General features: G+C 41.4%; 2 protein-coding genes across 5 annotated transcripts in view; one reads left to right on the forward strand and one right to left on the reverse strand.

The window, feature by feature from the left end:
* slx4ip (SLX4 interacting protein) overlaps positions 1–1,838 on the forward strand; it is a 34,585-nt gene extending 32,747 nt beyond the window's left edge. For all 3 annotated transcript variants that reach the window (XM_077582858.1, XM_077582857.1, XM_077582859.1), the window contains one exon: positions 56–1,838. In XM_077582858.1, coding sequence (XP_077438984.1) covers positions 56–740 — 685 coding nt within the window. In that variant the 3' untranslated portion in view covers positions 741–1,838. The remainder of the gene's footprint in view (positions 1–55) is intronic.
* Positions 1,839–4,674: 2,836 nt separating this feature from the next.
* Positions 4,675–12,487, reverse strand: part of jag1b (jagged canonical Notch ligand 1b) — a 35,486-nt gene continuing 27,673 nt past the window's right edge. For both annotated transcript variants that reach the window (XM_077582188.1, XM_077582187.1), the window contains exons 20-26: positions 11,061–11,146; positions 10,354–10,467; positions 10,166–10,275; positions 8,692–8,931; positions 8,164–8,304; positions 6,994–7,135; positions 4,675–6,620 (exon numbers count right to left, since the gene is read on the reverse strand). In XM_077582188.1, coding sequence (XP_077438314.1) covers positions 6,139–6,620; positions 6,994–7,135; positions 8,164–8,304; positions 8,692–8,931; positions 10,166–10,275; positions 10,354–10,467; positions 11,061–11,146 — 1,315 coding nt within the window. In that variant the 3' untranslated portion in view covers positions 4,675–6,138. The remainder of the gene's footprint in view (positions 6,621–6,993; positions 7,136–8,163; positions 8,305–8,691; positions 8,932–10,165; positions 10,276–10,353; positions 10,468–11,060; positions 11,147–12,487) is intronic.

Genomic DNA, 12,487 nt, shown 5'->3' on the forward strand with positions numbered 1-12,487 from the left:
CTTTCCGACCCCTCCAGTCAGACAGGATGCTCAAGCATCTGCTTGTCTTGTTCAGAGCCCAAAAAGCTCACGTCCAGCAAGAACACCGAGATCCCATCGTGGGGGAGCGGCAAAGTGAGCAACGAGTCTGCGTTGAAAGCGGCACATGTGACGCAAGTGCCCCTCTGGATTCAGAGCAACAGGTACCATGCTCCAGTTCTGTGACTCAGAACCAAGCCTTGACCCATCAGCGGAAAACGGATCATTGTTCTCCAGACAACATGAAGCCAAACTTGGTCTCGGTGGTTTTGTGTCGGCGTGAAATCAGTCCAGGAAGCAGGCGGAGCAAAAGGAGCAAACCCAGCGATTCTGAAGACCCTCGCCCACTGAAGGCCAAGAGGACCGGCCTGGACCGACCCCCGGCCGCAACGCAAACCCGCTCCAATGAGCGCCTCACGCAAACATCCGAACACGACCCTCTTCCGCCAGACGCGGAGTCCAAGGCTTTCCCGCTCTCCGACTACAAGAAAACCACAGTGGAAGTAGAGCTGCTTACTCCAGGGAAACGGGACCAGAGGCTCCCCCTCGCAAGCAATAACACAGCACAGACGAAGCAAAACAGGCCGGCCGCAAGTCGGAGGGGCCTATCTGTCAAGCTCGCATCCTCGGCCGCCTCTATTAGTTCCAGATCCGCAGGCGGGGAGGAGGCAAGTGAAAATGTGCCCAGAATCTCCAGATTACGACGACCAAAGAGGTCCTGAGGGGGACCGAGGAGCTACAGTAAAAATGCCTGACGCCATCCAGATCGAGACAAAATTGTGGCAGGCCCCATCATCCGCCACATCGCATTTGTTACACACACACACACACACATGGCCTTTTACTACAATTTCTATTCTTTTTCACACAAAGCCACACATGCAGATCCAATACACACAGCACATAATTGATACATGAGCGTTTTGAGTTATGTTTTGTCAAATACTTGAAACAGATTTCGCCTCCACCCATAAGTCGTGGTGGTCAAGAGAGGCTCGCAAATGAAAGTCAAAAACCCTTAATTGGAGTTTAGACTCGGGTTTTGTGTTGAAGATTGGGGATTTCAGACAGGCAGGAGCCATGCAGTACGTCATGGCTTTTAGGCTGAAATACTGGCTCCCATGTGTCTGTAAACTGTCCACTTTCCCTGCTCAAGCTCTGCTGTGATTGATTGCTGTTTCCAGATTGATTTCATCTGTTTGTTTGTTTTTATTCTTAGAGCGTTTTCATTCATGCATCATTTCCATTCATACTCATTTCTGTACTTATGTGACGTACAGTCTCTCCACCAGCGCGCCCAGACCTTTCATTGACGCTGCGTCATACCATTTCATTTTGGTGTTTGCGGCGCAGAAACACACAGCAAAGACACACTATTGAAAGATTAGCGCTTTTATTTGTTAGTACCACAGTTTTTGACAAGATCAAGATTACCGAACAGGGAACTGGCGTTGTGGTGTAAACATTTTTGACTGGCAAATACTTCAGAACGTATTTACAAACATACTCACAAAAACGTTTTTTCGAGTGTTTGAACGTACTTGTAGGCTAAATGGTAAAAACTTAGCAATCTTCCCATAATGCCACAGGGTTCTGACTTGCGCAGGTTTACAAGATGCTATTTTTTCCCCAGCATTTTGATCTACGTTATAACAATTAATTTGTTGATTAAATGTTTTTTGACTGGCAAATAATTTCAACCGTATTTGTAAGTATGTTCAAATTAATTTGCAAGTAAATAGATTAATATGCACATGTAAGCTAAATGCAAAAAAAATTGCATTTTTCTGATAATGCCACAGAGTATTAACTTGCGCAAGTAAAAAAAAAAAAAAAAAAAAAAAAAAAAATGAAGCTTTTTTTTTTTTAGCTTTTGGTCTACATTATAGTAATATGTTTGATAATTAAAGAAGTAAACATTTTTGAATGGCGAATTCATACAAATGTACTTGCAAATACGTTTGAATGTACATGTTGGCTGAATGCTAAAAATGTAGCATTTTTTCCTATAATGCCACAGGGTATTAAAAATGCTGTTTTTTGTTGTTTTTTTTGTTTTGCATTTGGCTACGTTATACTAATATATTCAGAAATTAAGTAAATATTTTTTATTGGCAAAACGTATTTACAAATACGAACATACTCACAAAAACCTTGCAATGTTTTTTCGAGTGTTTGAACATACTTGTAGGCTAAATGGTAAAAACTTAGCAATCTTCCCATAATGCCACAGGGTTCTGACTTGCGCAGGTTACAAGATGCTAATTTTTCCCCAGCAATTTGATCTACGTTATAACAATTAATTTGTTGATTAAAGGTTTTTTGACTGGCAAATACATTCAACCGTATTTGTATGTTCAAACGTATTTGCAAGCAAATAGATTAAAATGCACATGTAAGCTAAATGCTAAAAATGTAGCATTTTTCTGATAATGCCACAGAGTATTAACTTGCGCAAGTAAAAAAAAAAAAAAAAAAAAAGCTACTAGCTTTTGGTCTACATTATAGTAATATGTTTGATAATTAAAGAAGTAAACATTTTTGAATGGCGAATTCATTCAAATGTACTTGTAAATATGTTTGAATGTACATGTTGGCTGTATGCTAAAAATTAAGCATTTTTTCCTATAATGTTTTATGTTTTAATGTAACAATTAATTTGTTGATTAAAGGTTTTTTGACTGGCAAATACATTCAACCGTATTTGTAAGTATGTTCAAACGTATTTGCAAGCAAATAGATTAAAATGCACATGTAAGCTAAATGCTAAAAATGTAGCATTTTTCTGACAATGCCACAGAGTATTAACTTGCGCAAGTAAAAAAAAAAAAAAAAAAAAGCTACAAGCTTTTGGTCTACATTATAGTAATATGTTTGATAATTAAAGAAGTAAACATTTTTGAATGGCGAATTCATTCAAATGTACATGTTGGCTGAATGCTAAAAATGTAGCATTTTTTCCTATAATGCCACAGGGTATTAAAAATGCAGGGTTTTTTTTTGTTTTGCATTTGGCTACGTTATACTAATATATTCGGAAATTAAGTAAATATTTTTTATTGGCAAAACGTATTTACATATAGGTTTAAAAAAAACAAACATTTGAATGTACTTGTAGGCTAAATGCTAAAAACATTTTTCCTATAATAAAATTATGTATATATTATTTTTTTAATCATTTGGCCTGCGCTATGCCAGTACGTTCAAAAATTAAGTATACATTGTTAATTCGTAATTTTTATGATCTATTATGTCTGCAGTACATGATTTCCACCTGGCAATTTTTCCCCATAATGCCACTGGGCATGGGCAAGTCAATTTGACTTTATGGGGGGTGGAAAAAAAACAAACTAAGTTTGTAACATTTTCCTGAAAATACATATTTAAATACGTTTAAAAATGTTCACTCCAAATTGGCAGTTCCAGGCTTCCGTAGAAGATCTGTGAAGGCTGAGCGTCTGTCAAGAGCCACACTTCCTCTGAGTGCAGCGTAACGACAGCCCAATAGACATTCCTAATCCAATTCAAAACTTATGATGCTGTACTTGATGACATGTCACTCTATTATATACTCTTTTAATAAACCTTGGCTTTACTGAAAAGACATTTTATGATCTGAATAAATCTGTTTTTTTTTCCCCAGGAGAAAAAACCCCACTGTAACTTTGACAGGCACGTAAATTGCCCGGTTGTCATTGGAAAACAACCATGATGATATATGATTGAGATCGGTTTAACGTCCCGCTCACGCGTTCCAAAAGCCTGATGCTCAGCGCATTGACAGTGAAAGTCTGTCCAACGCTAACCATCAAGATCAGTGGTGGCTTCCTCAGGAGCTGATGTCATTGGAGCTGAATAACATACAGAGGCCAAATCTTAGGAAGAAAGAGCAAACATGGTGTTTTTTTTTTTTTTTTAAACTGACCCAAGTGTTTGAAACATAAATATGTTTTAAGTTGTTCTCAAGACGTGGTTATAATCTCTCACATTGGCTTTAATCCTGTACAGAATCTGCAGAAGTCTAACAACTCCCCAAAGCTTCTCAAGCTTGCCAGTCTGAGAGGTTTTATTAAACAAGCAGACAAAGACAACATTGTTTAACAATCATGATTAGTTTTTTTTATGTTGGTTGTCTTACAACTACTATTTGGAACAAAATAAGACCAATACAAAGTACTTAAGTTCAGTAATCAGTTCCTCTGGTTTGACTGTAGGTTGGTTGCAGTTTACATGTTTAACTGACATAAAACCAAGACTGTGATTGATCTTCATTGAATTTTTGAGGCTGGCCTTAGTTTTGATCTGGTGGTCCTCCTGACCTGGTTGCGGGACTGAGTGTTGTCTTGCTGTAGATAATTCAGAGGAAGGGAACATTGTCAAAGGAGGAAGCTCATTTTCAAGACAGTTTTGTACAGCAGCACTGAAACCCCCCCCCCTCTAGGTCAGAGGTCCTCCAACAAATTTCACAGTACATGTGAGACATTGCGGCTTGTGCAATGGAATGGAATTCAACAGACGCCGGGATGGAATGACAGCCATATATGTCGATATGCTGATTTAGAAAACGGAGTGGTTGCTTAATTTTTTCCAGCGCTGTAAATGCACTCAAACCCCCCAAAAATCCCACGCAGAGAGACTCATGCTCATCACACACTCTCCAGAACAAAGGCATCTTTAATTCTCTTTTCATACAAAATATTTAATAAATACAACTTTCAAAAAAAATATATTGCCAGATCAACACATTGTTCTCAAGTTCAAACAAATGGACAAAAATGTTGCCATGATCTCAAAAGGGTTAACAAATGAGATAAACATGTTTGTCTTTGAAGAGCCTCATTCGAAAGAAGTGTGCACAGAAACGATGCAAACTGACTTTTGTCAAGGGAGGCAGTTTTATTTCATGTGGTTCTACAGTGTTCCCATCGCCAATCTACTCTTCAAGTACTCACAGTCTAGCTTAAGATATCATGCTGACTAATGCGGATGGGAATCCTCGCTTGTCGTAGTCATGTGACCTGCCTTGTCACGTCCACGGATCTCGACAGCCTTTGAAATGTGAGCGTGAAACTTTTGCGGCTGCTTTCGGACTTTTTTTTTTTTTTTTTGTTCCCTTAATGATTTACCGTCTGATGGCAAGCAATATGTCTGCCACCATGTCCATCCCTCACAGCAAGCAGCTTTTATCCGCGCTTGCCTTCAGTCAATGTCCTGGCAACAAATGAATGAAATGTCAAATGTGTAAAAAATAAAAAGTCTTAGGGCCAAAAAGTGCCCAAAGTTTGTCTCTGAAATTCGGACATTTGGCTTTATAGAACGCATCGGAGGAAACAAAACGGTCATTGAAAGAAATGGTAAGCTTCCATAGCTATCAAAACCTTCAAACTAGACAGAACATATAAATAAAAAGGAATGATATCTTAAGGCTCTTGATTATTAAATTAATAAATCAAATATACACAATGATTAATAAAAAAAAATGTACATATCTACACGTTCTAAATCAACACATAAATTCTTCATATTGGCAGCAATTGCTGACATTAAACCCACCCCGTCCCCCTCTCCGCCTCCCACCCTATCCCCGAAATAAAAATAAATAATAAAGTTGATCTTTTTTCTTTTCTTTTTTTCCTCATTTGACAGTGGCCACGTCTAAAGCTGAAAAAGGCACTTTCTCCAAAAACGGTACTAGAAAGAATTCAAAGAACACACACTAAAATGATTAGCTCTAGTGCTGAACACAACAGGGTCGTTTTAGTCATTGTACAACAATTACAACAGGAGCCCATTCCATGTGTCCACTAAATTAAAAAAAAAATTAAAAAAAGAAGAAGAAAGGGGCGGGCCGGGCCAGGCTGGGGGAGGGACTGAAATGTAGTGGAGTAAACTTAACATTCTACAGTGAAATGTATACCAGTGCCTTGTGTTTCCAGCCAACCAAAGCAACCGTCACTGCCAGTGTAAGCCAGCTTGTCAAAACTTAAATTAACACGGGCGACAAAGGAAAATACTGCGGGGTCACGACCGACATGGCGTGCCGAAGCTCCCCTGGTTCACCCACCGCCGGGGTGCGAAGAAGACGTTTAAGGCTCGGTTGCACAGCAACACAGCAGTCCGCTATACTATGTAGTCCATTCTGTTTATGCTGTTTGCCGTCTCCAAGTCTCTGTTGTCTTGTTTATTAGTCCAATTTGGGTGTTTGGACGTGGAATTGGGGCTGGAGCTCTTCTCGTCCCGCTCCACGAGCGTGTACGCCGGCTGTTTGGCAAAGCGGCCCTTCTGGAGGTGCCTCTCCTTGTCGTCCTCGTCCCCCTCGGGGTGATTTGTCCTTATATTGGCGATGATGGAGTTCTTGTTTTCGTAGTCTTTGATGGCCACCGAGAGGCCCACGTGCTTCTCGATGGGGTTCTTGATCTGGTTCAGCTGCTCGCGCACGTTGTTGGTGGTGTTGTCGTCAGAGCCGGCGGCCGCCGCGCCTCCGCCGCCGCCTCCGGGGTTGCTCTGTTTCCGCCGGCGACGCATGCACCACAGCAGGAGGGAGATGAGCACCAGGACCCAGAGGACGATGAAGACGGAGCTCAGGAGTGGCACCAAGTAGTCTGGAGACACAAGAAATTTTACGGTCAGCCAAAAGTGAAAAAGGATAACGGGGGGCTTTTAGCGTATTACTGCTCCCGCCAGCGCAACCTGAACCTCGGAGCCGTGAGAGGGGGAGGGGATTGTTTGAGCTGTCAGCCGGTTGACGAATGGCCGACATGTGGGGGGAGTCTTACGAGGCCGGCCGACGCAATGCCGCAAAGCCGGGCGGCTCTGCTCTTTCCAGACAGTTTCAACTACATTCTTTTCTAACTCAATTACACCTGACATGACGTAGCAGGAATGTGCTGTCCCATTTTATTTTCAACACGCAAGTGTGTGCACGCCTGACAAAAACCTCAAGGGGATGCGTGTGTTTTTGCCGGTGGTTCGTACCCGTTTTGCTGGGGCTGGGCACGTGCACCTCCACGATGGAGGCGATGATGGTGTTGTTCCCGTTGCGTTTGCTAACCAGGTCGATTATCCGCTCGGTGATCTCTTTTATGGGGCTCCCGTCCAAACGGTGGTCGTCTGTCGACTGCGCATGGAGAGGAAAAAAATGAATTAGGTTTCACTTCTCTGCCTGGTGCGTCTGATTGCATCATTCTTATCAAACTGATGACAACACATTTCAGGCGCGCTGACACTGCGCGCCGTCAATCAAATACGTCTCTGCTGTGGATCGCAAATTAACTTTTTTTATTAAGATACTTATTTTATTTTTTAGATAAAATATTCTTTAAATTAATTGATTTAGATTAAAAATGAAGAATTAAAAAAAAATTCTTAATGCAAGAGTCAATTTTAGTTAAGATGAAAGTTATTAAAAATTACCCAAAAAATATCAGAGTGACCATAAAACGTCCCAAAATTTTGAGGAAAAGCAAAAAATGACCATGAAATTGCCCAAAAAATGTCAGAGAAATTAATTAAAAAGGGCAAGAAAACATTCAAAAAGTAACCATAAAATGTCCCAAAACATAAGACAGAAAATGACTTTAAAAAATGTCTTTGGAATTGCAAAAAAAGTCTGAAAATTGGTTAAAAAAAAAAAAAGATAAAACGTTCAAAAATTAAATATAAAATGTCCAAAAACAAGAAGAAACCCCATAAGTTGCCATAAAATGTCCACAAAAAGAAGTCAGAAAAGGAAACGTTTAAAAAAAACTATAAAATATCCCAAAATAAAAGAAAATTACTATAAAATTTCCACAAAATTGCAAAAAAAAAGGCAAAAGAAATGTACATTTTTAAAATGTAAAATTACGAGAGAAAAAATCCTCCAAAAATGGAAGAGGAAAGATAGAAACAAATGAATGTATACGTATTGGATGCTGCTGTGATATTTTTCTGTTGTTATGCAGCTCTAATTTGGGCCCTCAGTACATAAGACCAACACAAAACACACCGCTTCCTTCATCACAATCTTCAAATTTTGTAAGTTTTGCAGCTCCACACGCATTTTTGCTTCTTCATTTGGCCGAAAACGGCTCATTTGACAGCAAAGGTTGCTGACCCCTGGACTAACAGCTCCGACTTTGACGACAAGTGGGAGGAGCTACTCACGATGCAGACATGGATCTCGTTGCTGGCAGAGAATGACGGGTCACAGGTTATGGACACGGAATGCTCCAAGGAGAAATTCTTCACCACGTACAAGCGCCTCAGCTGGTTACAAACATTCTCCACCGTCAAGCTCTGCACGCCCTGGAGGACATAACGAGGCAAATGTTCATGCAAATAGAAAGCAGAGGGCCACCAGGAAGTGGCTGGGAGGGAGGGGGCGGGGGAAGGAAAGAGCTTTGTGTTTTGTGTTTTCCAAGTGTTTTGGAAGCATTTTGTACAAGATAGCTGCTTGAGATTGGAGACCACAAATGTGTGTTAGCTTCTATCTGCTGTCATGCTTGTGAGTGATGATCCCATGTGGCCAAAGTCGCCAATGGTCCCTTTCTCTTTAGTCCATGTGATCCTGAAACTAATCTCAGTGAGTGGGAGGGTTGTGTAGATTGGCGCGAATCCCAAAACCCTACTCGGAGCCCCCCGGCCCCAAAAGATTCCAAACTCCAGATACAATAGGATAAGATCTAAACTCACCCTAGTCAAGATGTCCTTGTTAAAGGTGAAGGTGATGTTGGCGCAGCTATTGTCCTGGCAACTGGAGCTGGGGTGACATTTGGGGGTCGGCGGGAGCGGGTTGGCGCGCCAGCATTCCCCGAGTCCGAGGCAGGGCTTGACGAAGCAGTGGCCCTCCCTGATGGGGAGGCAGCTCTGGCCGGAAGGACACCCGCCTCGAAGTGGGGCGCCAAGATGGCAAGTCATTGGACCGCACCACATCTGGAGATTAGAGAAATAACAGCTACATTAGGTACACTCCAAAAAGTTTTTTTTTTTTCCTGTGGGGTGGCAGTGGCGCTCTCAATATCAGATAATGCATTAGTATTAGCTCCTCTGCAGAGGCATACATACAATTTTTTTTTATACTTTTGGGGGGGGGGGGGGCACGAAATATGAAATATCTTATAATTGAGAAGCACTGCATGAAAATCCAGTTTGAGGCGAGTGATTAACATCCTTTTGAACTTCTATGGGAATTAAACATTTTAATTAAATCGAAGCCAACCCCCAAATTTTCTTTACAACAATATGTTAGGGTATACGCCCTCACTATTCTAACCACAACATTCTGATTAATATTGCATTTGTGGAATATGATTTAAGCAGCAAAATCCACCTGTTTTTATCCATCTTAAGTAGCGGCCATTTTGCCACCTGCTGTCGAATGTAAATGACATCAGAGTTGCTCAATCACGTGATTGGTCTTTACCTGAGCAACTGTGATGTCATTGTCACTTGACAGCAGGTGGCAAAATGGCCGCCGCCTGAGATGGATAAAAACGGGTGGACTTTATTGCTTTATTCATATTCCACAAACGACTTAAAACATATTTTAAAGAATTTGGAGGGGGGGTTGACTTCCCGTTAACAATTTTTTATAAATTTATTTTAGTTTCTTGACAACAGTGTGACTCTGAAATGGATTTCAGTTCTCAAAAAAAAAAAAAAAAAACAGATTCTAAATCTGAAAACATTGCATCAATGGCAGCCGTGTATTCCCAATTAGGACCTATATCCGCTAAATGGGGGAAAAAAAAAAATCTGTGCCCCCCAAACAGGTGCACTCTAAATGACTTTCACCCAAGGATGCATTTCCTCCAGAGGGGAAATGGCACCATTCGTTCATTTACTGCTTCCATGTGAATGACATTGGCACTTGGTGTCCCGTCTCTTATCAAATGACTCGTCCTCCAGTGCGAGTGTGGGCGATGTGAAACTGGCACAAAACTACTGCCATTGTGTTTCCTTTCAAAACAAACGACATCATCGCCGTGGAGAATGTGACACCGCAGAGCCAAGCCGCTCCACATGACTGAATATCAGCGGCCCGACCTAAGATCTTTTTCACGCCCGCTCCGAGTCTGCTTCTAATCCTGTCATTGTTCACGCACACGTCCTCCCAATAGACAACATTAACACTCGCCGACGCGCGCGCCCTCCGTCCTTCACATACCTTCGTGCATACGACTTTCCCGTTGGAACAGTGGCATGTGTTGCAGTCTTCGTCCCATTTGACCCCATCGGAGATCACGTGGCTGTTAACTGAGCAGGCTTTTCTCGTCACTGCCGTCAAACAAAAACACAATCAAAATGTGGCAGGTCGTAAAACACGGCGGTTCTGACGGTGGGTCGAGAAAGTACCTTCTTGACAGTGCGTCCCGCTTCTGTCTGGCGCGCACAGGCATCGGTAGCCATTAATTTCATCGACGCAGGTCGAGCCCAAGGAGCACGGGGAGGATTGGCACTCATTGATATCTGCGGCGAGCAAAGGAAAGCTCAATAAAGACACCCAGACAGAATGCAAACAGTGGCGATAATCAGTCTGCAAACAACTCCTAATTCGCTGGCTAAGTTCATCGAGGTCATGCGTCATTTCAACAGCACAGCACAACACAATTGTTAATTAAAAAAAACAAAAAACAACTTGCATTAAATAGGCTCAGATTTCCCTCCCTCCACCTTATTCAGCTTGAAAAAAGCAGCATCATTGGCAAGTAGGCAGGAGTTACAGGCTGGACTTAACGGAACAAAGGGCTCGCAATGGGAAAGAATGTGGCCATCTGAAAGCCTTTAAGAGGGAAAACAATCTGTGTAATCAGTGTCAGAGAGCATGGCTGATTAGCTGTTGGCACACTAAGCCGCTTTCCCCCGGGGACAGCAGCGGGGCCTGGTGGAGTGACACCGAAATGGCTCGGCCTGGCCCGCAGCCCAACGGCCAGATAATTGGCCGGCTAGACCTGCCGCTCGGAGCGGGCCCGTCGGCCGCCTGCGCTATATGTGACGGCTCAAACGCGGATCAGGGACGAGCGATACTGGCGAGGTGGCTGGACGCGGGGCTTAATACTCACTGATCCGACAGTCTGGACCTGCGAAGCCCGGGGCGCACTCGCAGCGGTACCAGTTGTCTCCGTCAACGCAGGTTCCGCTGTTGTAGCTGGAATAGAGGACAAAGGTCATTTTTATAGACAAAACTTGTTTGTCAATACTAGACCGAATATTGACGCAGATATTATTATATTATATTCATCTGCCTTTTTGAAGAATCATATGGCCGATAGCAGATCAATTTTACTCATTTGAAGGCAAATACACTACCATGCTCCCAAAGACGTATTTATATGTTTTTTTATGCTAGAGCATACAGGAGGCTTTGTGCAGTCTCTGAACTGAAAAGAACGGTCAAAGCAATGTTAGTCATTACAAAAATGGCCAGCAGGTAGCAGCAGAGTATAAGAGATCAACCAGGGCTATGTTGAAAACAAGCTATTTCCCGCCACTGTTTTATTTGTGAAAAATGATTCAACTTAGCTATATTCTAATGCTCATTGTTACAAAACGCAAACAGATAAAAATATACTTTTTTTCCCTGATGAAAGAAGAGACTCTAATCTTTCTTTTGGTAGGTTCCATGTTCGTATACAATATTCTGTGGGCCTTGCAAAATCAGTCAAAATCCAGAAAAATAGTTGGGAGTGAAGTGGGTTGCGTCAGTGAAAATGGCTAGGAGTGAATGAGTTAAATGTTTTAACTTCGGGAAACTTTATTTAATTTTTCAGTTAACTCTCTAAGACATGCTGATGACCCTGGGACCACTACACATTGTTTTTGTTTGAGAGGGGAAAAAAAGAAGAAAAAAGCTAAAATAATTAATTCAAATTCATTTCAGATATTTTGAAAAACTGAATGTATTGTAGAAAGTAGGGAGATATATATACTTTTTAAGATAAGCTAATGACCATGGGACGTCCCTGAACTTTTTTGTTAGAATTTTAAAAGAAACATGTCTATTGACCAAGTAAAACAAACAAATAAATAAATAAATACATTTACAAATCATAAAAGTTCAATAAAAAATATGCTTTAAAAAAAATGTTTTTTTTAGTTTATTTATTTATTTTTATGCCAATCTTTTTCCTTTCTCGTCTCCAAATATCGATTAACGGTCTCCTTGACTATTGATAAACGGTATCGGCCCCGGGTAAAAAAAACATATCTGTCTATCTCTACTCTAGTCAGTACTACAAAAGTTTCCATTGCAGTTGAAGTGTGGTTCCTCCTGGGACATAAAATCAACATTATTACCTTAATATATGTATATATTGACAAAAAAAACAACACTGATAATGCTCACTTTTTATTGACAGTCAGGGAGGTATTCATTAGGGATGGGTGAATACCAATAGTGAGTATTGTATTGGGCCGATACCCCGGCCTTTTTTTCCCCCAAAGTATCGGTACTCGTGGCCATTTTACGATCAGTAATGAGAAAATAGAA

The sequence above is a fragment of the Vanacampus margaritifer genome, chromosome 12 (genome assembly GCF_051991255.1).
Source record: "Vanacampus margaritifer isolate UIUO_Vmar chromosome 12, RoL_Vmar_1.0, whole genome shotgun sequence".
NCBI lineage: Eukaryota > Metazoa > Chordata > Actinopteri > Syngnathiformes > Syngnathidae > Vanacampus > Vanacampus margaritifer.